Source organism: Scleropages formosus, chromosome 25 (genome assembly GCF_900964775.1).
Source record: "Scleropages formosus chromosome 25, fSclFor1.1, whole genome shotgun sequence".
NCBI classification, from domain to species: Eukaryota; Metazoa; Chordata; class Actinopteri; order Osteoglossiformes; family Osteoglossidae; genus Scleropages; species Scleropages formosus.
In genome coordinates, this window is record NC_041830.1 from 17,822,216 (window position 1) to 17,847,116 (window position 24,901).

General features: G+C 49.9%; 3 protein-coding genes across 6 annotated transcripts; all 3 read left to right on the forward strand.

Annotated features, from left to right (window-relative positions):
• Positions 1-1,963: 1,963 nt before the first annotated feature.
• On the forward strand, positions 1,964-7,768 carry LOC108921616 (ras-related protein Rab-11B-like). The gene is made up of 5 exons (XM_018731147.2): positions 1,964-2,131; positions 4,188-4,383; positions 4,489-4,682; positions 4,781-4,861; positions 4,963-7,768. Exons 1-5 carry the CDS (start codon positions 2,092-2,094, stop codon positions 5,106-5,108), a joined length of 657 nt encoding a protein of 218 aa, XP_018586663.1. The 5' UTR covers positions 1,964-2,091; the 3' UTR covers positions 5,109-7,768.
• Positions 7,769-10,468: 2,700 nt separating this feature from the next.
• Positions 10,469-14,262, forward strand: LOC108921615 (E3 ubiquitin-protein ligase MARCH2). 3 transcript variants are annotated; one of them, XR_003797329.1, is made up of 5 exons: positions 10,469-10,738; positions 11,112-11,307; positions 11,415-11,624; positions 11,772-12,395; positions 12,495-14,262. XR_003797329.1 is itself a non-coding variant. In XM_018731146.2 (4 exons), exons 1-4 carry the CDS (start codon positions 10,563-10,565, stop codon positions 11,928-11,930), a joined length of 741 nt encoding a protein of 246 aa, XP_018586662.1. In that variant the 5' UTR covers positions 10,469-10,562; the 3' UTR covers positions 11,931-12,420. The 3 variants fall into 3 exon arrangements, 2 of the variants coding, with proteins under 2 accessions (XP_018586662.1, XP_018586661.1); XM_018731146.2 differs by lacking the exon at positions 12,495-14,262 and having other exon boundaries at positions 11,772-12,420; XM_018731145.2 differs by lacking the exon at positions 12,495-14,262 and having other exon boundaries at positions 11,112-11,624; positions 11,772-11,914.
• Positions 14,263-15,075: 813 nt separating this feature from the next.
• On the forward strand, positions 15,076-23,924 carry hnrnpm (heterogeneous nuclear ribonucleoprotein M). Of its 2 annotated transcripts, none has more exons than XM_018731143.2 (17): positions 15,076-16,257; positions 17,201-17,261; positions 18,151-18,326; positions 20,040-20,092; positions 20,769-20,776; positions 20,867-20,960; positions 21,115-21,324; positions 21,425-21,578; positions 21,687-21,736; positions 21,830-21,890; positions 21,972-22,082; positions 22,184-22,222; positions 22,304-22,375; positions 22,447-22,548; positions 22,688-23,259; positions 23,385-23,436; positions 23,530-23,924. In XM_018731143.2, the coding sequence occupies exons 1-17, from the start codon at positions 16,122-16,124 to the stop codon at positions 23,691-23,693; spliced, it is 2,115 nt and encodes a 704-aa protein (XP_018586659.2). In that variant the 5' UTR covers positions 15,076-16,121; the 3' UTR covers positions 23,694-23,924. The 2 variants fall into 2 exon arrangements, with proteins under 2 accessions (XP_018586659.2, XP_018586660.1); XM_018731144.2 differs by lacking the exon at positions 15,076-16,257 and adding an exon at positions 16,272-17,039 and having other exon boundaries at positions 23,530-23,912.
• The last annotated feature ends 977 nt before the right edge of the window (positions 23,925-24,901 follow it).

Here is a 24,901-nt window from a genome sequence, read left to right on the forward strand (position 1 = left end):
CTGTTCTAGGGCTCCTTCGTTCGTGCGGACGGTCACTGAATCGGGCCTTTGCCCTCGATCCGTCGCTCCACCATTCAGGTATCAAAGTGCTCGTCACTCCAGATGAGCTCCGGTGTTCATTTATTCCGCTTTGTTTCTGTCTCAGGAATGATAAACACACACTCAGTGGTGACACGGCACTTCCAATACAGCGAAGCGCTGCTGCGCACACACAAACACGCTCGCTTTTCAATACGATGGGCCTTACTGTTCTGCACTTTGGTATTTCTGCCCGGTATGTGATCACTATACTTCCACAGCAGGTACTGTGTTCTGCATGATCAGACGTTTCTCTCTCTCTCTCTCTCTCTCTCTCTCTCTCTCTCTCTCTCACACACACACACACACACACACACACACACACACACACACACACTGCGTGTCCTGGAGCCAGGAGGTTTTTGCCCCTCGCTCTGACTCTCTTCTGGCAAAACGCACTGTTTACGTCACCATGGAAACGATGACGGCAACGCAGCGGTTATAAGTGTTGCAGCGGTGCCGCTTGGACTCCTCTTTGTCCAACACACATGCCGGACGGACAGACGTTCCTTCACACACTTCATTAAGCGAGTGACACTTGTTCCATGTGAAATTTAATTTAATGGTAATTTTCATGGTATCAGTTCAGGGTAAAGACCTGGGTCAAGCGTACTGCTGCAGCAGGAGGTGGGATTTGGTTGCAAGGCGATGCCAGTCGCTGCCCAGTGTGGTCATTTCATGGATGAAAATGGAAGGCAGTCGAGCAGTGAATAGAAAATACAGCATACAAGAGAAATTCAAGCTGTTTTCTTCCACACCGAGCCCTTGTGGGAATGTTTCATCTGCACAGCGTCCAATCGGTCAGTTGGTCAGTCAGGTACCTCCATCGCCCTCCATCGCACCCCACCCCCCAGCGTCATGGCAATAGGACTCTTTTACAGTAGGGCTTTCGCATCTTCAGCTGCTGAAACCGTGGGCAGATGAGTCTGCGCAGTAAGAACAAGAACGCTGCCTCTGCTCTCAAGGCTTGTTCGAAATGTTAAATTATGTAGCCTGTGTAAAAATGTGGTACTGCGAAATAGCTACCGCGGTAATTGTCCAAATTCCCTCCAGTAGGAGAGAACAGCCCTCGCACGCTCCCAGCACGCAGAGAAGCCGCAGCACAACCCGTCGGCCTCTCGGGACGATGTCGTGCTCGCGGAGGACGTGCTCCGGACCGTTCCGGACCGCGACAGCAAAGCGGGCCTGTTGAGCGCACGGGGCCCATTCGCGGTCCGGCTCGTCGACGATGCCGTGCCCCGTTCATACTTCGTTCCCCGTTTGTGACCATGCGTGCGTGTGTGTGCGTGTGTGTGCGTGCGTAACATAGGCCTAAAGAGGAAAAGTGTTTCCATTCACCACGTTCACCAAAACTATCAGCACGATGCTTTGAGAACATCTTCTGATTTTACTGTGGTAAAAGCTAACATAAAACATACAGCAAATGTGGTGCAGAGGGCATCAGTGCTGATTATTAAATGTAACCTTGACATGTACATTTATGATTTGGACACTGACTGACAGGGACACTTTGAGTCTTTGCAGCCCTTCAACAAGCAGAAACAATATAGAAAGAATGATTTGATTCCTGGTTTGCGACATATATTATACAGACATGAAGTTAGAATTTTGGAAAATATGTATACACTTATTTCAGTTGCACTATAAAACAGACTATGTATTCGCAGATATAATGTACCGCAAACAGCGTAGCTGCACCTTGATTTCTATGAGTGGCCCTACCTTTTATTATTTATTTGCATTATACCACGCCCCCTTCACTTAATTGTCACATTTCCATTGGCCACAGTAAGGACACCGGGAACGATTCGCAGACTCCCCTGTCAGTCAAAGCGGAGCTGCTTATGATTGGACGGGGAAGCTGTCGCTCACGTCACGTGCGCGTCGACGCTTGGCACCGTTTGACTTCCTGTCTGCTGAGGCGAGGATTTTCGACCTCCCTGGTGTCCAAGACGCGAACGTTATAAACACAAATTCGTACATTTATAGCTATCAAGCGCCGCTGTGCACGAGATGGGAACGCGAGACGACGAGTATGACTACTTGTTTAAAGGTAGGACTCGCTGTCGCCTGCGCGGCGGCTCTTGTCTGTCTTACTGAGGAGAGATGGTGATGATTGATGGTGAGGAAGCGGCCGTGCCGCGTTCTTCTCTTCTGCTTCTTCTGCAGAGCCAGAGTAGGTAAAAACCTTCCGATACCGTACTGTCCGTGGTGCTATAAACGTGAGGCACAGGACAATTTTTAGCTTTACGGGATTGAAATAATTGAAATAGCCCTTCATTTCCAGTCAGTGTGGTGTAGCGTAGCACTTCCAGCCCAGGTGCAGCTGCTGGAGTTTTACTGGTAAGCTCTACGTCATCAGTCAGTGGCCTTTACTGTGGTAAATTGTCTAGGACAATGCTGTTGACATGCAGCATCATTGTGGTCTTTCCTTCTGGTAAAAAATAGAATCTATCTATCATGATAGAGTGCAGCAGCAGCCTGCCTGGGTTGAGGGACAGGTTGTACTGGCCCAAGTTACTGTGGTAAGTGGTACTGTATCTCAGACTCATGGTCTCAGTGGAGTGTCAGTCTGTCCCGGGAGTGTGAGTGAATAGATGATGATGATGATGATGATGGTGCAGACCGTTCCCACCACCGCCACTATCCGCCACTAAGCTCTTCTTGTGTCTATGCCATGGTGGTTTCGCATCACCCTCGTCTCCCTGCGGCTCCAGGACCGAGTGACCTTCCGTGGGGTCCCTCACCTCAGGGCCGCTAAAAGCTGTGCCCTTGACGGGACCGGACCCCCTGCGAAGGGCGCCAGCGCTGGCATCTTATCGCTTCGACCGAAGACTTACGAACAGTAAACACTGTGCAGTAAGCTTTGTTTGCTGCGTTATCCAAACGACAAGCTTTTGTGATAAAACCATTGCCATTGCCATCAAGTCAGATTGGTCCTCTGTTTTGAGAAGCTTAATTTTTATAATCTTAATGAATAATGCCCTTATGTATAAACGGTGTCCCATTTGTCACTTCAACTCCTGTCAGTGGCAGTTGTTTCACTTTGGTCATAAAGTTTAAATTTAAACTTGTGTCTCTCTGTTAAGGTGCTGCTTAATGCTTCAGAAAGCCCTGTCCTGTGCAAAACACACAACAGATGGTGGTGAATTAGATATATGGATGGGTAAAAACTATATTGCTCCCCCGTGTGCAGAAACCACGCTGTGCTCCAAGGCTTATGACTGTGGTGTGGATCATGTGTTACGTGCAACGTGAACGCATAGCAACAGGAATCGCCACGGTGTCCTGGTCCCCGATTTGTTTCCAATAGTAACATGTCCAGTGTTACACCACCTGTTGGTCCCAAGCACAGCAAGTCTACAACCTCTCATCACAGCACACTGCTGGTGATTGCTGTCCACTCGCACAGTTTTTAACAGTCACTCCTCTTCTGCCCCGGCGTGCGTGCCTTGAGCCATCCGGAGCACCAAACATTCTTCAGGCAAGCAGGGACTGCCTCCTTAGGGGCAGCAGCTGATGTCCTATACACGTGAACCCCTGCTGCCGAAACAGCCAAAGTTCTTAGTGGGATAAAGCATTGGTGATAGCAGAACTATAAACAAGCTCAAACGGAGCCACACCACGTACATTGCGAGCAGAATATTTAGTCTATTAGTGGAGTCGTGCAGCAAAAGAAAGAGTGCATCAAAATGCACAAAGATAAAACAAAGGGAAATGAAAGTTGTGTGGAGCCTCAGGTGCCTGTAAACGCTTACCACACTTCCCAGGTCACAGCTAACATTCTCCATACCCATTGGTGTGGTTAAATTGCAAGTACTTTTGATCCCCCCCTCCAGAACAGTTTAACCATTAATGTCTATGTGAGGTCACTGACCAGGGGTCCTGGATGGGGTGGGGAAGGATGTGTTCAAATTAACTTCTTTGAAATGTGGTAGGAATTGCGGGTGAGTTTCAAACCCTGAATCCTGGAGGCTTTTGGTGATCTTTGAACAACATGAGGTTGAGTGCAAGAAGCAGATTAATTGCGGTGTTTCCAGATTTCGTCTGCTCTCTTGAGGCAACAGCTCCAAGAGTAAATGAGAAATTGTCTGCCTTGTCGTTGACAGTTGTGCTGATCGGAGACTCCGGCGTGGGGAAGAGCAACCTGCTGTCCCGTTTCACGCGCAATGAGTTCAATTTGGAGAGCAAGAGCACCATTGGCGTTGAGTTCGCCACTCGCAGCATCCAGGTGGATGGCAAGACGATAAAGGCTCAAATCTGGGACACGGCCGGACAGGAGCGCTACAGAGCCATCACCTCGGCGTAAGTTTGGACCACCGGTGGGAGGAGGGCCTGGGGGGAGCAGGGGAGGGTGGGTGGGGCAGGGCAGGCCACTCTTCACCGAGGTATCCTTTGTGTGTGTAACAGGTACTACCGGGGCGCAGTGGGGGCGCTGCTGGTTTACGACATTGCCAAGCACCTGACCTATGAGAATGTGGAGCGCTGGCTGAAGGAGCTGCGAGACCACGCTGACAACAACATAGTCATCATGCTAGTGGGCAATAAGAGTGACCTGCGGCACCTGAGGGCGGTGCCCACTGATGAAGCGCGAGCATTCGCAGGTGTGTGTGTGTGCGCGCGCGCGCAGTTGAAACTCAGTATCCTTCTGCTAGAATCAGTCTAAATGCTCTATCTTTCTTTTCCCTCTTGCTGTTTAAAGAGAAGAATAATTTGTCGTTTATTGAGACCTCTGCACTGGACTCGACCAATGTAGAAGAGGCTTTCAAGAACATCCTCACAGGTACGGAGGAGGACACAGCATCTTTCTACACTTTTACCTGAGTGGTGTGTGCGCGTGCAAGAGAGAGATGCTGCAGATGAACTCTCTGCTCTCTCCTCCAGAGATCTACCGCATCGTGTCACAGAAGCAGATCGCTGACCGGTCAGGCCACGACGAGTCTCCCGGCAACAACGTGGTGGACATCAGCGTACCGCCAACCACAGATGGACAGAGAGGCAACAAACTGCAGTGCTGCCAGAACCTGTGACCCGTGACCCGTGACCCCACGCACTTCCTGCACCCAAAGCAGCCCCACCCGTTCCTTCCTGATTCTTATGTTCCTCCCACCCTTTGTTTGACTTTGCATATTAAGGTTCCCCTCTCATGGATGTACTACATTAATAACATTCCGCAACCATATTTACATTGTCTTTTTCTTAAACATTCATTTCCCAATCATCATGACTAGATAGAGATTGTGGAAAATTTAAATTTGAGAAATTGAACACTCGCATGATGTTTTTGTCTAGAGATTGGATAGGTCTCTGTTAGAAGGTAATGGCTACACTATTGTTGCTTGTGTTTACTGTTTATAACAGAAAAAACATGTTGGCGTAAATGCACATTTCAGAACGTCTCCAGAATTTTCCCCAATTGTACAAGAGATTTTGGTGTCTGGACCTTCAAAATTAAAACTGGAGCATTTATTATTTTACTGTCTTCTCAACAACCTATCAGAACAGCATTTCAGAGCTTCCCAAAGTAGGTTGTGCTTCAGGCAATAGTCAAGAATAACAGGAGAACATTCCTTTATTGGCTTTTTGGGAAGTTAAGCACATTGGGAGGGAGCAGAGCTGGGCCGCCTTTGCTCTGACAAATACCATAGTGTGATCGCATCCGTTGGGGCTGTTTCTCTGAGGCCAGCTTGATTAAACTAGTGGAAGAAACAATCTTGTTTCCCTAACCAGTGTGTAGAGTTGAGCAGTGATTTACAGAACTTGTATAATGGTTTCTTGTGTGTAAAGCTGATCAGGTAAACGATGAGGCACCCAGGCGCCTGGGAGCGGCACTCTGTCAGCTACTAAGCTGCAGATGCTCGTAGATGTACTGGTGCCATCTTTACGTGTGATTCACCTGGGCATGAAAGTGGGCTTGGAAAAGAAATGTGGAGGACTGCTTATCCAGAATTAGGCTGACCATGAAGGTGTTCTGGTGTCAGTAGATGTCTTTAATGATGAACCCACTGACCTTTCTGCCAGAAGGCCTCAAATGTGGTATGTGTAGCTTGAATAAACATGGCTTCTCCTTGACACAAGCAGTTTGCTGGGATTTACAGTTTCTTCTTGTACTCTATTTTTCTTGTCCCATGCATGTACATGTAATCTGAAACCTGCTGTTGACAAAGCTCTTAACCGGTCTTGTGTATTGATCAAGCGCTTGTCTACAAGAGTGAGAGACCAGCTTTGTAGTGCTGCATTAGCAAGTCTGCCCTTACTGTGTGTTGCTTCTGGGGGAACATGGAGCTACACTCAGACGCCTCATGGATGTGTGCTTGTAGTCAGGCTCCGTCGCGGTGCTCGTCTTAGCATTCGGAACCACACGCAGACGAAGGAGCTCAAACACTTCTGCTCTGGGACTTGAAGCAACAGTGCAGAACTGATCTCTGTGCTGTGGAAGTGTGCATTTTACTGCATATCCAGTGACCTAACGTAGAATGTTAATTAATGTCTTTGCAAGTGCTATATACTGGTGACATTACACTCATCACTGTGGGCCACTGTGTGTCCAGCTGCTCCTCTGGACTCTTTGTATTACCCTATACTCTGAGCTGAATGTATTAAAGCTGCGCTTTGTGTGTAGTTACACCTTGGCACAGAAATGCATGGAAATATATAAACAGTTGATTTAATTGCAACAAACTTTATTGGGCACAGTTGGGTCAAGCTTTCCAGTAATTTATCTGATAAAGTTACAAATACTATTTAAGGCTTCAAGTTGTACTAAACTAAGTCAGGGAATGTGTTCTGATGTACTGAACGTTGGCATAAGACCTATAAACTTCGTGTGCTCTAATGAATGAAAGCAAATTAATTTTAATTCATGTTCTCATTGCAGCTGCATATTCAATAACTGCCTTTTCCATAGCGGTCCCTTTTTTTTTTTTTTTTTTTTTAAAGTCCAAGATGATATGCATGTAGGAAAGTTGGTATTTGCGTCAATGGCCACCAGGAGTTACACGGGACACTACCTCGTTGTAAGAGGCCACTTGAAAGGTCACTGCAATGTAATGTCCAGTTACCACAGGGAACGTGGTGGGAAAAGGGTCAGTACGCAAGTGTCGAGTTACCGCTTTCGTTCTGCCCTTCGGCCTTCTGCCGTACGATGCTCAGCCGTTCAGTTATCAGGTGAAACACAAACGCATACAGTATACTTTTTGTCCCCTGTAAAACCCAACCTTAGCAGGTGTATCGTACACAGTATGAGCCCATTCACTGAGCTCTGCTGCAGGTCGAGCGGCACTTTTCAGGCAGGGCCTGCTCGCTCGCTCACTCATTTCTACTCTTACTTTTGTCCATCTTATGTACAGTACATACTTTGGAGCATAGACTTTTGGGGCAGCGAACTGCGCTTAGTCCACACAGGCTGCACACACAGCGTTCAGGTGCACTTGTTGAAATTGCCCTGCTTTTTCCACACCACTACTTAATTTGTGCTTATATAAATGATTTGTGTCATATTCACAGTGCAAAGTATTGTGCTTCAGCAACTTCTATATTTTTGTTACTTGCTTTGTTAATATATGCGTAACCCTTTGTGCGCAGTTGGTATGTATCGTGGGAAAAATACAAACAGAAAGAAATCACTGCAGTGTCTTGTCTGCTTCTTTCAAAGTACACTAACCGTTCCTATAGTGGTACTAATAGGTAGCTTGTGAAAGGTCTAATTCCTGCAGCATTACTAAGCTTATCTCAATTTCACAAGACTGAGCTTTTATAAGTTAAAACAGCCAGAGCCTGTGATAGTACTTCGTGCGAGTACAAGAGAAATACATATACCCAATTATTTCGTCTGGAGGTGATATTGTCGCCCATTGGCTCAAATACATGTCAGTCAAATGTTCCTGATTACTGATTGGCTATTGACAGCAGGCTCTAACCAACGACGCCGAAGTGTGCGATTCTTCAAGGCGGATACGGCGCTCGCTACGTGTCACAATAATGACTTGCGCAAACAGCGTGAGAACGTCGAGCTCCAGCCGATCCCGGGAGGAGGAGGTCGTCGTTGTCTGTCTAGCATCTAGCATCTAGCATTTAGCTAACGGAGCAAATGCCGGATTGTCTTATTGTCGACATTGACTTGTCAAGGTGCTGCTATGCGCGCCAAGTGAAGGGCCGCCCGTGTTCCCCGACAGTCATGATGATGCTGTGAAGAATTATGTAGCAGGAGGCCGGTGAGTCTGAGTGTCCTTAGTTTTTTGTCGCCCAGTGCGGTTAGTTAGCGGCTCGCGCGCGCGGAGGCTCGTGTCGGATTCCGTTTGCGGCCGTGATTCGTGAAAGATCTCCTCGCACTCGACGTCGTTCCAACGCAGCTCCTCCGCTCGCTTCATGTCACACTGGAGCGCTGGGACCCGGAGCCCGGCCTTGGCTTTGCGGCGCGGCTCGGCGCGGGGCGGGGCCGCTGGAGGCCGCGAGCCGCGGCGGGGGGGGGGCTCCCCTCGGACCCTGAACCTCGACAGCGGTGTGACACAGCAGCTGGCGGCAGGAAATGGCCTGCGCTGTATTAGTGGGGGGTGTGTGTGTGTGTGTGTGTGTGTGTGTGTGTGTGTGTGTGTGTGTGTGTGTGTGCGCGCGCGCGCGCGCAGACACACACACTCAGTACGGTCGATGTCTGTTTACCCGTGTGTCCGTGTGTGTGGCGTGCTTGTATGTATGTATCTGTGTACTTCGTGCCTGTGCTTGCTCTCTGACACACACACACCCACACAGAGAATACTGACATGATAAGGCTAGGAGGTCTTGTACGCCCTGCAGTTCTGCACTATGGTATTTCTACCCGGTACGTGATCACTATACTTCCAGAGCAGGTACTGTGTTCTGCACGATCAGACGTTTCTCTTTCTCTCTCTCTCTCTCTCTCACACACACACACACACACACACACACACACACACACACACACACTGCGTGTCCCGGAGCCAGGAGGTTTTTGCCCCTCGCTCTGACTCTCTTCTGGCAAAACGCACTGTTTACGTCACCATGGAAACGATGACGGCAACGCAGCGGTTATAAGTGTTGCAGCGGTGCCGCTTGGACTCCTCTTTGTCCAACACACATGCCGGACGGACAGATGTTCCTTCACACACTTCATTAAGCGAGTGAGTGTACACTCTTCCTCCCACACTGACTGACAGTGTGAGCCACGCACTAAGGTAACGGTACAGTACAAGTACAGTAGTGTACCAGTGTACATCCGCTGCTCTTCTCAATTTATCTCACACTTCTCTCCAGAGCACCTGATACTGTTGAGCTACTTCCACTTATTTACCCATTTGTGCAGCAGGGTAATTTTCACAGTATCAGTTCATACCTGGGTAAATACCTGGCTCAGGGTACTGGTACTACAGCAGAAGCGTGAACCCACACTCCTGCTGCTTTCACTAGAATTGGATCATTTTGTTACAGTTATCGAATGATTGTACTATTGGTTTTATTGGAATGCATGAAGGTACCTTTTACACTAGTCTTTTTTATCAGCTTCAGGAGTAAAGAAAGGTAATGGCACATTACTTAAATGTTGCCACACAAAATTTCAGTGTATTGTATACAATGACAAAGTATCTTAATGTCCTCACCGCATGAATTCTCAATCACAGTTTCACTAAACAAATGATCCTGGTAATTGAGGAACGGGTGAAATGTGTTTTAATGTATGTGGTGTGTGTGCGTGTGTGTGTTTGGTCTCTTAGCCCATGTTTGTGCAAGATTTCCACAGTGCACCCCCTTGTGTGGTAAAACATTGTATCCTTACTGCTGTTAGTAGCTCCCTTCTTAACTTCACCAAAGTTCAGATGTTCTCTGACCTTTTCTGTGTCCTTTTAATGAACACAGGTAGCACTGGTGCCTCACGGTGCCTAGGCTGTGCAGCCGGACATAGGTTCGAGCCTCATTTAGTCTGTGTGGAGTTTGGATCTTGCATTTGTCTTCTTTTGGGTTTCCTAGACTTGTTCTGGTTTCCTCCAATAGTTGCCTGTGTATTGGTCACTTTAAATTGCTTGTGGTGTGTGTGTGTGTGTGTGTGTGTGTGTGTGTGTGTGTGTGTGTTTCATTGTTACGGTGTATAGACCTATAAGTCACCTTGGACTAAGGTTTGTAAGCTAAGTACTTTTCTCCAAAGCGACATGAAGTAATGTGCTAAAAGAATAACTAATGATATTTCTCTTGTTAGAATGTCTTCTGTATACACACCCTTCTGAACGTGTGGGCCACGGTACACTCTTTCCACACACACACACACACACACACACACACACACACACACACACACACACACACACACTAGTAGACCTGCACGCTGTGCACTCAATGCCAGCTGCTGACCTGCTGTCTCTCGTGTCCCTGCTGTCTCCTAGTGCCAGGGAGACCCCACTCTGAGCCACAGTTCCGAGGGGAGCGGCGTGTGGCCCCATCTCGCCACCCCCCACTTCCCCGCCGACAGGACGGCCATGACAACAGGACAGTGCTGCCACCTGCCAGGCTCTCTGTGCGACTGCACGGGCGGGGCAGACCTGTCGAAGGCCGTGCAGGAGGCCGATGGCCGACAGGCACGCTACGTCACGCAGGTCACTACCAAGGACGGCCGGCTGCTCTCCACGGTCATCCGGGCCCTGGGCATGCAGAGGTAAACCTGTGGCCGACCGCTGGGTACCCTGTACGTCCATCGCCTTTATGGAGAGGGTTGGGGTGCGCCGGGTCGGCGGCCGTACAGCAGCCGTACAGGGGCCATCCTTCTGGGATATGAAGGAACAACCTTTCCGCGTTACTCGAGTGCTGCGCCCCCTGCTGGTGGTCTGCCTTTGTCTCCCTGTGGTGCTCTCGCGACCCCTGTTGGAACGCTTACAGGAACGGCAGGTGGGATGTCCTGTGCAGCAGGATGACGGAGCAGCTGAAACCCAGGATGCGGGTCTCCGCTGCACCCCACACCTCTCCTCCTTCCCTCCCCTTTTCACTTCCTCCGTCCCTCCCGCTCACCTTTGCCCCCTTCTGTGTCTCAGCGACGGACCCATATGCCGCATTTGCCACGAAGGAGGCAACGGCGAGGGGCTGCTCTCCCCCTGCGACTGCACCGGTACGCTGGGCACAGTGCACCGCAGCTGCCTGGAGAAGTGGCTGTCGTCGTCCAACACCAGCTACTGCGAGCTGTGCCACACTGAGTTCAGCGTGGAGCGCAGACCCCGGCCCCTCACAGAGGTCTCTGGGCCTTTTCTCACGTCTCTCCTAGAGGGGTGTCTTCTGCGTGCACTCTTGGTTCCCGCTGCTCGTCCTTCACTGCCCCGTTTTCCCTCTTCCCTCTGCAGTGGCTCCAGGACCCGGGGCCGAGGAACGAGAAGAGGACGCTCCTCTGCGATATGGTCTGCTTCCTCTTCATCACGCCCCTGGCCGCCATCTCGGGGTGGCTCTGCCTGCGGGGGGCCCAGGATCACCTGCACTTCAACAGCCGGCTGGAGGCCGTGGGCCTCATCGCCCTCACCATCGCCCTCTTCACCATCTACGTCCTGTGGACCCTGGTGAGGCTCCGCCCCTCGGCCCTTCTGGGCCCCATTGAGCATCCGTCCGCTTGTCTGCTCCGTGCTTCTGCCGCTGTTCTGCGGAGGTGGTGGCGGCTGCAGCGTGTACCTCTCACGTGATCCTGAGTGCCTGTCTGCTGTCCGCAGGTGTCCTTCCGCTACCACTGTCAGCTGTACTCGGAGTGGAGGCGAACCAATCAGAAGGTCCGGTTACTGATCCCCGACATCAAGGCGGAGCATTCTGCCCAGCATTCCTTGCTGTCCACGAAGCTCGTGAAGAAGACAGCGGATGAAACTATCGTATGAGCCCCGGGCTCCACTCTAACAGGCAGAGTGGAACAGTTTTTTTTTTTTTTTTTTTTTAAACCGTGTTTCGGCACTTCCTTTTCATTGACTGTACCGGGCCCCTGGACACGTGCTCTGCCATGTGCTCTGGAGACCAAGGTGACAAGAACAGTGTATAGCAGCCCGTGTCCCCTCTGTAATGTAGTTGTTCTTGTGCTTCCTGTTGTTGCTGTTGCGCTCAGTTCCACAGATGGACTGGGGGTGGTAGGGGGGTGTGCGTCACTGCAGCATCACGCCGTGGCGACTCCTCGTCCCCGCAGCTCAGCATCCCACTGGCTCTCTTGTCAACACGGAGGCCCGTGAGCAGCAGGCCGCGACTCACTCGAACACCGGCAGTCGTTTGGCTGGAGTCTTTGTCGTGCTCTGGACTGAGCAGCGGGCAGAACGCGGTAAAATGACAGCGGGCTCACCGGAGGCTCACAGGAGGTGATGTCGACACGCATTTACACATGTATGCACTTTTGTTCCTCTTTTATTACCTTTGTTTGTCTTGTATCTTCATCGAAAGGTGTCTTTCCTTCTCAGCTCCCTAACAGGATGGTCTGGCTGGGGTGTGTTGTGTGCGGCACTGCAGGACACACCTGCTTCTCAGGAGCCACTTGTCTCTCTCTCTCTCTCACTCTCACTCTCACACACACACACACACACACACACACACACACACACACACACACACACACACACACAGAGTACGCCTCGCTTGTGAGCCAGCGAGTGACTTGGGGAGCATGACTGGTGTGCCGAAGTCCCTGTCTTTCTCTCTGTTGCGCTTCATCGTGTGCCGAAGGCCCCGAGTCACCCACGAATGACCCGACTCTCGCACCCGGAGTCAGCGGCAGCATCGACGCAGAAGAGCGACGACTGGAATTCCAACGCGACACTTGTGCTCCGGTACGGAGCGGTTGGTTATTAGACGCGTCTAGTTGTGTCGCTCTTGCCTCGTCCTTTTGGCTCACAGCATCAAGGAAGCGCAGAGACCTGCAGGTTGACCATCCGTACGCCAGGGAACACTCACCTTGCGACCGAGCAAAAAAAGTACCTCTCGTTTGACCGTCGCGACACAACTTGCAACGGTAATCATTCCTTCTTCAGCTTTCTGTGCTATTAGTGTGTTACTTTGAAGTGTTGTAGAGACCTATGCGTGACGTTGGCCAAGTGTTGCCGAGTCGGCCCGCGAGAGACCCCTGCGTGTGCGCTCAGTGTCCGGGGGCTCCGGTGTGGCTCCGAGCCTCGAGAGAGAGAGAGAGAGAGAGAGAGAGAGAGATTTGGGCCGGGCTCTTTCTGCAGTCTTGGATATAGGAACTTTGTTACGTGCAATTTGTAAAACTCATTACGGTGCAATTCGTTCAGGACGCCGACCTGTATAAAGGCATCATGCCATATGTGATCAATCCACGTAGTTTAGCCGAAAGATTGCGGGAAGCAGCGATGAACCAGGAGCACGGCTCTGCGTTTTCCTCCACGACGCACTAAACTGCTGCGCTGAGCATCGAGCTCTGTTCCGCAGACCCGTGTGGACGTCCTCTCCTGCGTCCCACGAGACGGTCGCGTGGCGTCAAGCGGCGCCGCGCCGCTTTCCCTGCTCAGTGCTCCTCCGTTTCCTACAGAGGTTTCCATTCAACTTCTGTCATGATGCTTTCGGTGCAGTTTGTTCCACGACTTTCCACACTCCTGTAGATACGAATATAAAAAAAACTGAACATTTTTCAAAGACATACAGTAGCTCTTCTGTAAAATAAAAGGTCAACAGAATTTGGACATTGATGTACAGTGTTTTTTTTTTTTTTTCCCCCTCCTTTTTACGTGTTCATTTCATTGTGTTTCTCGCTGTATGTGAATTGCCTCATGCTGTGGGTATATTTGTCAGATAGGCTGGGCTTTGTGGCACCCATGAGTAAAACGGAGAATACGCTGCTCACATTACTCTACTGCGCTAAAGTGAAATGCGGACAGCGACTCGCAGCTCTTTGGCTCTTCTCTTCTCTTGTTCGCTCTGCCGAGGCTTCGCCGTCTCCGCTCTTGCTCGCAGGCGTAAAACATCCCCCTTCCACTGGTGCCTCTTTGCGTGCGTTTTGTCGAAGGCTCAGCCAAAGAGCGTTTATAAAGCCCCGCGTAGCGTGTCGGTGAGCTCTCGGAACGCACTTCATCACTGCGGGAGCGTTAACGCAAAATGTGTGTGTGCTGCGCGTCTCGCCGAAATGGCCTTTCTGATGTCTGGAGCCGGGTGGCATAGAACGTGTCCTGTACTTAATACACGAGTATTATTAGTGTTTGCGTTGTTGTTGTTGTTGTTGTTGTTGTTGTTGTTGTTCTGAGACGTGCCGCTGTACACGCTTCAGCTCAACTGATGGGGCAGGGCGGCACCTGCGGGCCTCTGCTCCTTAAAGCACTAGCAGCACATTCTTCGGAAACATGCTGCTTTTTAATGCTCTTCTTAATGCCGCTGAACTGTGTGTCAGCAGTACGGGGGACGGGTGACAGTGATGCCTGTTCTCCTCTCTGGCGGAGCCCTGGGTTCCTCCTAACCCTTTGAAAGGGACGGGCGCGAGAGTGGCAGGACAGTACGGTCATTGCATTGTTTCCTTGACTCTGGGGTGTGGGGTGGAATGTCCCGGATGCAACCGTAATAACAAGCGAGCAAAGTAGTGCAAAATAAATGTTAACGTGCACCGAGGCCCAGAAGAACGAGTGTGTTGCTGCCCGACCGCACGGTCCAGCTCGCGTCGACCCAGGCGCGTCGCAGGGAACGGCTACGGGTGTCCTTGCCACCACCCGACACCGTCTCGTACACACCATCGTTTTCGCTTCCCGCCGGGCACCGACACGACGTGTAACACGAGCTCCTCTTCTACTCATTTTCCTTTTATTTAGGAAGGGCGAGAAGGAGCGCCGCTATGTACGGCTACAGTTCGTCAACTCATCTGTGTTCCTGGGCTCACATCTACACGGGGTCCTCGAGTCGAGCCTGTACACGCACTGCGTACACACTGCACTCTACTGTACAGTTGTGTCTTTCTCAAGTGTCACTGAACAAAAAGTAGCGTTCGGCCGCAGGACGCGTAAAGCTCCCCGCATGTTAACGGTTGTGCCGAAGGAGCCACTGCGGTCATTGCGGTGGTTGTAGAAGAACAGGTGGTGCAAAAAAATGGCAACTGTGGGCTTGAGCTACAGCTGGAGTCCATGGAGTACGGTGCGTGCAGCACGGCGCTCCTCTTGGCGAGCTGGCGAGCGCCGTCCAGCCAGACGATCCGTGGCCTGTGGCCGGGAAGGGGAGCACAAGAACCAGGAAGGAAGGAAGGGGTGGGGCTGCTTGGCATGGGGTCACAGGTCACAGGTTTTGGCAGCACTGCAGTTTGTTGCCTCTCTGTCCATCTGTGGTTGGCGGTACGCTGATGTCCGCCACGTTGTTGCCGGGAGACTCGTCGTGGCCCGACCGGTCAGCGATCTGCTTCTGTGACACGATGCGGTAGATCTCTAGAGGAAAGAGAGCAGAGAGTTCATCTGCAGCATCTCTCTCTCGCACGCACGCACTCGAGCGCTGAATGGAGCAGAGGCTCTCGTTCAGGAAGCCCGTACCCCTGTGTGCGCGCCGGGGGTCCCTCCTGCCCCCTTCCTGCCCCAGCGCGTCCCTCCCACTGACTTGAGTGACCCCACGCGCTCAGGTCACACCCGCATCTCGAGCCACAGCACGGACCCCCGCAACAGGCTGTTCTTGCTCAGATTTCCTCAACAGTCTAAAATGCAGCAGGCAGGCAGGCGCTCACGAGGAGGAGATGAGCTGCGTTCGAGGCCCATTCCTGCCCCCGATGACCCGGCCTGCCAGCGGCGGACACACGATCTGCAGCGCAAGCCGCAGCTCGTGCTCCCTGCGCGCCACGAGTCCCCCCGCTGGCGCTGCGTTTCGTTCCGCACTTTCTCTTCCGGCTCCCGTTGGCTGCGCGTCACCGAGAGGGTCGTGTGAACGCGCCGCTCGTCCCCGAGAGAGAGGGTGCTCGTGCTCGTGCTCGTGCTCCGCAGACCAGAGGACCCGGGCGCACAGAGCGGAGACTGGCTGCACTGAAGCGTCTCCTATGCTAATGAGCTCGTGGGTTTTGCTAATTAAAGACGATCTATAAGAGGACGTGGTGACGTAGAAGAGGCGCTAATTAGTCGATGAGCTTCGCGATGAGCGCGGCGAACGGGAACGCGGACATGATGATGGAGCAGAAGGAGCCCAAGGAGGAGGAGGAGGAGGAAGAAGAAGAGGAAGAAGAGGAGGAGGAGGACTTGGGCTCGGCGACGCAGTGCGGTCAGTGTGACGCGCTCGGAACGCTGTTCCTTCACCTGTCCGCAGCGTTCTGGGCAACAACGTCTGTGTCTGTGTGTGTGTACGCGCGCGAACGGACGAAAGAGCCGGCGCAGAAAAGTCGGGGAAACTGTGTCGTGACTGCCTGAGGGGGGGTGTGTGTGTGTGTAGTGCTGCGGAGCGTCCCTACGTGGGCGTGCCCCCCCCCCCCTTTTTGGATTCGCGATCTAAAATTGTGTAACACTTAAAATCGACGTATTTAATAAGCGCATATGCTATATGTCATATGGAGGTTTGCAGGGGTCCAGCAGTATTCTGTTCCCCCCCCCCCTCCTCATAGTCAAAGGGGAAAACTGCATGCCTCGTTACTCTTCCACACCCGCTCTCACTCAGTTATTTGACGTCTACCGCTACGACCAGAATTTGTTTTCCTCCCAATTATACCGAGCGGATGTAGATAACAGCTGTTGCCATAGTAACACGTTTACTGCTTCTTCGAACTGTTCAAGTCCTTGCGCCTTATACAGAAACCTAAGTGTAAAACAGGGTTGTGACGAAAAATTGCGCAACAGAATCGGAGTTTTACCCGGTAACATCAACAGTTTTCTCTATTTTCGCCTTTTGCTATGGCCGCCCGAGCTCTCGGCCACTGGTGTAGCGCGCGCGGCGCGGCGGGGAGCATGCGCAGTGCCGCTGGCAGCAGCGCACAAGGCCGTTCTGAGCATGCGCATGTCTCGCGCTGCTACAAAAGGCTGTGTCTTTCAGGGAGAGCCGCCATTTTAGAAGTACGGAAAGTTCGTTGCTCCACTTGCGAGAGAGCTGCCTCGATTAAAATACATTTCCCCCCCCCCCCCGAAGAAAATTGAATACATTAGCGCAACAGAGTAATCGAAATTAGCTAACTGCAGCGCAGCACTAGGTTAACTAGCTCTCCTTTTAATTCCAGAACAATACTGCGTCAAAATGTCGACTGAGGCGGGTGCGGATAAAGCAGCAGGCCCAGCAAGGTAAGTTTCTTCAAATATTGTGTGTACAAGTGAACGTGCATTCTGGAATTGTACACATCGGGTTTTTAAATGCTAGAATTGTAGCAAAAACGGCTTTCTCCTGTGTACAAGGCGAATTTAGTGTGCAGAGTAGCGACTCGTCTCCGCCGGCGTGTGTCTCTCGTCTCGAATAATCATCATGGCCACCGACGTCGACGCATGAGGTCATGGTGGCTTCAGGTGGCTTTGGCTTCTGTCTGTGTTGTTGGGCTGGATTGGGGCCGGATTCCGGCAACGTGGCTACGGCGTGTTGCCCGCTTTTCCCCCCATTTTTCTCGATCATGTGCATGGAGTCTCTACGGCCGCTTCGCCTGCAGCCTCAGCAGTAACTCAGTCTCAGACTGGGCTTTTAAAATGATTTTTAAAGCCTAGTCGACTGGCTTGGTCTGGCTGTCCGTCCGCAGTCTTGAATGAGTGGGCATGGCGCATGCAGAGTAGGTATGAATCTGGCATCGTGAGCGTAAATGTTGCGGATTCGAGTTCTAGCAAGGCTCCTTACGATATCTTAGCACCTGGTGATGGTGTTAGTTCTGCAGTTGGTTCAAGTTTTTTCAGACAAATGTATCCCTAGACTTAATTGTGACAAATGCTTGGAGTCTGAGTCACCTTCCTCCTAATCCAGACTGCACCAAGTTTCCATTCCCCCCAGCCCTTTTTTAAAGTAAAAAAAAAAAAAGCTCTTCAAACACAAAGCGACTTCTATAATTTTCCCTTTAAAGTTTAGGCAGTGCAGTCATTTTCTGGAGCAATTTTGGGTTGGTACCTTGGTTCTTTGAATGTAAGGCAGCAGCTCACATTGCTGGGTTACCTGTTGTTCCCAGTACAACTTCTGACTTTTCCTCTCGTCTAGTGGGATGAATGGCAAGGCTGTCGGAGAACCCCGGAAGGAGCGTCCCCAGAAGCGAGGAGGCGGCGGCGGTCGCTTCGAGCCCTATGGGAATCCATCCAAGCGATACCGTGTTTTTGTCAGCAACATTCCCTTTGATGTGAAATGGCAGGCGCTCAAAGATCTTATGAAAGAAAAAGGTACAGTCATTAAACTTTTGGCTAGAATGTTGATTCTCCTGTTAGTGGTTGTTTGGGGATGGAGGAATTACAATGCCCCACACCTCCAGTAGATTCGTGATCAGCTTGTAGGTTTCCTGCAACCGAAGGGTGTTGTGTACTGTGGCACTGCATAGTTCCCAAAACGGTGCAACTGGAGTTAGTTGTGAAGGTGCATCTTCCCAATTTCACTTGCCATAGTGCAGTGTCAGTATTTGAGTTTGCTGATTTAGAATTTCTGAAATTCCCACTCTTGCCTTTAAGGCTTTGACTTTGAAGGGAGATTAAATTTCTCCACAATCTAATTGCTGTAATTGAGGTACGTGGGCCTTGTTGGTGGAATGTTGGGATTTTTCTCTCATCCTTTGATTTGATGAGTTCAGATGTCCATGTTAACCTCCTGTTTGGATCCAACATTTGAATTTGTTCCCTTCAGATCAACCTAAATTTCTCCGTGGATGAAGATTGTTGCGAGTTCTCGTCACAACAGTCACTGCCAGTGTTTTATTAGATGACATGAAGTCACTGACTTGGATCAATGTGAAATGAGATGAACATCCTGCAGTTGTCTTTTGGTGACTCTTTTTGCAGTGGTAATCTAGTTATACCACTTACACAGGTGCCGTTTTGTTCTGAGCTGCATTTATGTATTAATTTGCAGTATTAAACTGCTCTGCAACTGTTGGTTTAAAGTGTAAATTGTTGCCTGAATTGCTGGAATACCATGGTTTGAGTGAAGTTATGCCAGTGAGTTTCCAGCAATCCTTTAGGTGTTGCCAAAGTTAATCTGGAAAATCAATTTAAAGAACTCAGGTTTATTGAATAGTTAAATATTGCATTTAAGACAATCCAGTGTGGAGTGCAACGACCCTGCGCTGACTGATTCTCTGTAGGACTAAATTGCGTTCTCTTTTTTTAGGTTTGCCACAGCGAATGTGGTTTCTGGCTGATGTCACAGCAGAACTGTTCCTGATTGACGGTGGACATATTAGGGATTTTTGGGGTACAGGTCTACAAAGTGATGCTGCTTCTTAAACTTGTCCTTATCTTAACTTTTGTTTTTGGTTCAGATAACTCTAGGAAACTGAGGTTTTTTTTTTTTTTTTGGCAGTTGTTGTTGTTGTTCTGGGGCCTGTAGTTAAACAAAGACTTCTGCTGTTGGTAATTCAGTTTCACTGAACAAGGAAAATGTTACATTTTTCCTGATACTTAGCTTCTCAAGTTGCTTGAACTGGAAGCAATTCAGTTGGATTGTTTTGATACTTCATTATGTTACATCAGGCTGGTTACTTGGCTGGTAGTACGTTTTGAATAGGTTGTGATGGATCAGTATTAAAATTGTTTGGTTCAGATATCTTAATACCTGGTTGAGATCTGTCCACATGAAAGCAGCCTCAATGTTACATGGTGGTGTAAGACTGATTTGTACAGGGAGGGGGGAGCATGTCTGAATGGCGAAGCAGCTACTCTACATGGATCTGAGGATCGAGGACATGTTAAGAAGTCTTTTTTTGGAAGATGCAAGCCTGCTCTTTGTAGACCTGTACCAGCATTGTGTGGCCGAGGTGCAGTGGGGCGCTCTGGACTACCCAGCCGAGCTTGCTGTCACCGCCCGGTTGTCGATGTCTGTTCTAAACCCCACTGTTCTCTTGGCTTCTCTCCCTTGGTGTTTGTCGTCCGGAATCTGATTTGTAGTGGGTGAGGTTACATACGTGGAACACTTAATGGACGCTGAAGGCAAGTCGAGGGTAAGTGCAAGAGACGAAAGTTTGTTCGTAAGCTTGAGTTTCCTTTTCTTTCATACATGTGGGAGGTTACACCTGCAGAGTTCTTGGAATATGAGTCTCCGTGAAAACCTGGTTGAAAGTTTTTCTTGCTATAGTGAGGTCCTGATGTACTCCTTTTAAAGTGTAATCTTGAGGTCTTCATTTGAGGGTACAGCTCTTGATATGCTGTACCATGCAACCCATGACCTTGGCAGTGGACACAGGGTTCCTGTTCGCTTGTTGGCTTTGACCACAGGGACTTAAATTGACTTTGAAGTAAAGGGCTGGTAAATCACTTTGCTGCCACAGAGTTGCGGTGTTAAATGGAAGCATGTTCCTGGTTTATCAATTTTCCTTCATGCTTTCTGTTAGTGCAGCCTTGCTGTAGTGAAGGTGATTAGATTTGGTGTTATAGCATTGGGATGCAGTTCTTCCATAGTTTTAGTATAATTTGGGGCAATATTTGGTTTTGAGATTTGCTCATCTACTTAAATGGGAACCTTTAACCTGTAGATGCTGTATATGTAATTGTGTAAATGTGCATGGATAAGGGTGAGTAATACTGTATGTGAATGTTTTGTCCGGTTTCGACTTGATTACTTTGTCTAACTTTTTTTTTCCCCTGATTCCCTTTGTATGGTTTCCTGTGGACATCAAGGGCTGTGCGTAAGTATCTTTGTTGAGGTTTCCTCTTTTCTTAGACTTGTTCTGATTTATACAAGCCAAGTTGGATGACTTTTTTTTGTATTCCTAAAGGGTTGTTGAGTTCAGGACTGAAGAGCTCATGAAAAAGGCTGTGGAGAAGGTCAACAAGCACATCTTGAATGGGAGGCCTCTTAAAGTGAAAGAGGTAAAGGCTGACTGCTCAGGATTCCATATGTTACAGTTCAGACAAGTGATCTTCCATGTAGAATATGAAGTGACTTCCTTGTAACTTGTACAACTGTGGCTTATCTGCATTGTTTGAGTTTTCGGATGCCAACATCTCCTGTCTTTTGTCACAGGACTTGAATGGAGAGTTTGCAAGGCGGGCTGCACAGAGGGCACAAGGAGGTGGTCCACCTGGGGGGATGGCCATGGGCATGGGTCCAGGCCCTGGTGCTCCACCCATGGTCAACATCCCCCCAAGCCTCTTGAATAATCCCAACATCCCTAGTGAGATAATCCATGGGCTCCAGGCAGGGAAAATTGGCAGTACAGTCTTCGTGGCCAATGTAAGGGATGGTCTGTGTGTAGAACTGTAACTTTTCAGTGGTTTGGTAAAGAATAGTGTCTTGGGAAACTTAGTCATTCTTCAATGACTCCTTCTTCCAGCTTGACTACAAGGTTGGGTGGAAGAAGCTGAAAGAAGTGTTCAGCATGGCTGGAGTGGTGGTGCGTGCCGATATCCTTGAAGACAAAGATGGCAAAAGCCGTGGCATGGGCACAATCACCTTTGAGATGCCCATCGAAGCTGTGCAAGCTGTCTGTATCCTTCCTTTGCTTGGGTTCAAGCTGCTGTCTTGTTTCAAGAGTATTTGTCCGCATGCTGAAGATCAGATATTCATTACATTGGTTTGCCTTGACAGTGTCTCAGCTATGTTCAATGGCCAGCTGCTGTTTAACAGGGTCATGCATGTCAAACTGGTAAGTTGCCACCTACAGGAGTTTTCGGCCCATCCTGCTGATGCCCTGTGTCAGATTGGAATATTTTGTTAATGTTGATGTTTTTGTTTCCAGGATGAGAAATCTTTTCCGAAAGATGACTTTGTACCACCTGAGAGGCCTCCAGCCCTTCCCCGTGAGTGCCTCCTTGTATTGTCCTCATTATATACTCTGGATCCCCCCCAATCTCTCTAATGAAGCTTTGGTTTGTGTCTAGGTGGTCTTAGTGGTATTGGCCTGGGACTAGGACCTGGTGGCCAGCCCATCGATACCAACCAGCTGAACAGGGGTGGCAGCACTGGTGGGATGGGAAATATGGGGCCTGGGGGTGAGGTTCTCAGCTCTCCTTTCTTTGGTCCAGTCTGCACACTATGTATGTATGTATGTATTGAGCGCACATGTGCTGATGTCTTCCTGTGTTTCCTGTAGGAATGGAAGGAATGGGCTTTGGCATGGGCAGAATGACAGGTGTGTGATTGTGTACCTCAGAATTTTGCCTTGCAGTGCATATCAGTGTAGTGTTTTAACAGATTGACCTTCCTTTGTCAGGAATGGACAGTTTTGGTGGCGGAATGAACAACATGGACCGCTATGGCCCGTCAGGAATGGGCAGGATGAACGGTAAGTGCTCATCAGCTTTTTTGTAAATAGATGAAAATGCTTTCAGCTTACACTCAACGTTTCATCGTTAGAGATGGACCGTGCTATTGGTGGCACCTTTGACCGTGATTTTGGACGCAGCGAGATGGGAATGTCACGGAACAGTTTTGGCGAGTCGTATGAAAGGGGAATGGGTGAGTGTTGGTGGTATTTGTATATGCGTTGTCTTTAATGGTGTTTGTAATCATCTAATGCATGCATATATTTTTCTTATCACCTGAATTTCACAGGTCCTTTAAAAAAAAATTACTTGCTGGTTACTTTTTAATACAGGTACCTCAATGCCCATGGATCGAATGGGCTCCAGTATGGATCGCATGGGGTCTGCTATGGACCGTATGCCAGGAATGGACCGGATGGGGATGGACCGCGTCTCTGATCTGGATAGGCTGGGTTCTGGTTATGATCGAATGGGCTCAGGATTGGACAGGATGGGACCCAGCATGGACCGGATGGGGTCTGGGCTGGACCGCATAAGCTCGAGTGTGGATCGTCTGGGTCCGGCAGGGTTCGATAGAATGGGTCCATCCAATTTAGACCGAATGAGCGGTGGAATGGATTTCATGTCCCCCATGGGCATGGACCGGATGAACTCCGGCCTTGACAGGATGGGTTCAAACTTTGACCGTATGGGGTCCACTGGCATCGACCGCTTCCCTAGCACCGGGCTTGACCGCATGGGCTCTAGTATGGATCGCATGGGCTCGGCTGCTGTGGGTGGCCAGTTTGATAGGCCTTCGGATATGGAGCGAGGACGGTTCGGGGCTCCTTTTGGCGGAGCACCTGCTGAGGGGCCTGGAGCAAACGCCAATGCCAGGAAGGGCTGCCAGATCTTTGTCAGGAATGTGAGTGTCCAGCATAACCGTAGTTTTGACAGCTCTGGGTCACAAGGGGCAATCAGCAGTGTGAATTTAGTGCACTGTACCATATGAGGCTCTGCGGTTCACTGCTCCTTTCCTCTTCTTCATAGCTGCCTTTTGACTTCACCTGGAAGATGCTGAAGGACACCTTTTCTTCATGTGGTAAGAAAGCAGTGGCCCCAGATGTTTCTGCTGCTTTGGTTGGACAAACCGTCATGCAGAGCAGCTTTTGATGTGTTGCTGTTGTGAATGCAGGTCATGTGCAATATGCAGACATCAAGATGGACAACGGCAAGTCAAAGGGCTGTGGGGTGGTCCGCTTCGAGAACCCGGAGACTGCAGAGAGAGCCTGCAGGACCATGAACGGCTACCGGCTGAACGGCCGCGAGATTGACGTTCGGATCGACCGCAACGCATAATCGATTCGTCTTTTACCGAAACCTTTTTCCTTTAATTGTGCAAATAGTCTGCACTTAGTGTGGCTTGCCTCTTTTTAGTGACCAAATCTTTTTTTAAATCCTTTTCAGTTGACTTCTTTGCCTTATTCAAGGTGTTTTGATAATACCAGTGTTTTGAAACATTTGTCAACACTGTTACTGTGCTGTTAAGAATGAAAGTTCTGATTTGGTGAATAAATGCCATTCTGACAACACTGGGAGATGTTGCTCCTCATTGCAGCTGTTTTGGAGAGGGTTTTTGAGGGTAGAACAAATTCCCTGTGGGTGAGAATACTTCTACTCCACACTCACCAGGGACTTCAGTGCTGTCCTTTGCGCTGTGCTAGTTTGTCCATGTGCTCCCTATGTGCACAATGTTTGGTGATAAATCTTCTACCACAAGGTGGTGCAACCGGTGGAGGTGCTTTTTGTGCTGCTTCAGACTCGCGGGGGGACTCAAGTCAACGTTTGTTTTGTTGGTGCGCTTGTCAGTTTATGCAAATCCCTGAAACTGCGCAAAGCTGATTTGTCCCTGAATAAGAAGTTGGTAGGTGCCGCCCTTCACCGTGCACCTAAAGCAGGTCCTCTCTCATCAAGGTGGACGCACTCATACCAAGGTGAACACCTCTATCAGACCTGGTCTGGGCAGGACCGTGGAGATGTCTGCTGCTGCGTCTTTCCTTAGTGCAGAGTTCATCTTCCCCCAACCTCTCGCCATCACGTTGCCCCCTGGCGGCCGTGTCCCGTTCGTTGCAGGATTGTGTGCTGACTGCCATCGCCAACCAAAAGAAACAATGTGACATTTCCCCCCCCACCAGGTAGAATGCTGGACAGGCCCATCGGGCCATTGTGGTGCAGTCAAAGGTCAGGGGAGGCTCGTGGGGTGGGTGACACTCAGAGAAAGCATACTACAGCCATGAGCTGTGTGTGAGAAGTGGAGAAACGTTTGTTGTACTTTGGCTCACTCTGCACACATTTAAAGGCAGTTTCCAGGCCCCCCAACAATCACATACAGTGTAGTACATGCAGAGGGTGCCTTACTACATTTTTACTGCACTCCTAGCACAGAAGGGACCGATGGAGCAAAGCTCATTCTCTTGGTTTCACCCTTCTGCCAGAGAAACTGGGTTGCACTTAAGATTCCCTAAGACCTACAGCTGTGTGTCAAACACCCATGTTTACCACTGTTT

Bases quoted from the DNA above. Each gene is read 5' to 3' on its own strand.
- hnrnpm (XM_018731143.2), top strand. From the start codon at position 16,122: ATGAGCTTCGCGATGAGCGCGGCGAACGGGAACGCGGACATGATGATG. The intron at 17,262-18,150 runs GTAAGTTTCTTC...CCTCTCGTCTAG, and splicing joins AAAGCAGCAGGCCCAGCAAG to TGGGATGAATGGCAAGGCTG. The intron at 21,891-21,971 runs GTGAGTGCCTCC...GTTTGTGTCTAG, and splicing joins GAGGCCTCCAGCCCTTCCCC to GTGGTCTTAGTGGTATTGGC.
- LOC108921615 (XM_018731145.2), top strand. From the start codon at position 10,563: ATGACAACAGGACAGTGCTGCCACCTGCCAGGCTCTCTGTGCGACTGC. The intron at 10,739-11,111 runs GTAAACCTGTGG...TCTGTGTCTCAG, and splicing joins CGGGCCCTGGGCATGCAGAG to CGACGGACCCATATGCCGCA. The intron at 11,625-11,771 runs GTGAGGCTCCGC...TGCTGTCCGCAG, and splicing joins TCTACGTCCTGTGGACCCTG to GTGTCCTTCCGCTACCACTG.
- LOC108921616 (XM_018731147.2), top strand. From the start codon at position 2,092: ATGGGAACGCGAGACGACGAGTATGACTACTTGTTTAAAG. The intron at 4,384-4,488 runs GTAAGTTTGGAC...TGTGTGTAACAG, and splicing joins TACAGAGCCATCACCTCGGC to GTACTACCGGGGCGCAGTGG. The intron at 4,862-4,962 runs GTACGGAGGAGG...TCTCTCCTCCAG, and splicing joins TTTCAAGAACATCCTCACAG to AGATCTACCGCATCGTGTCA.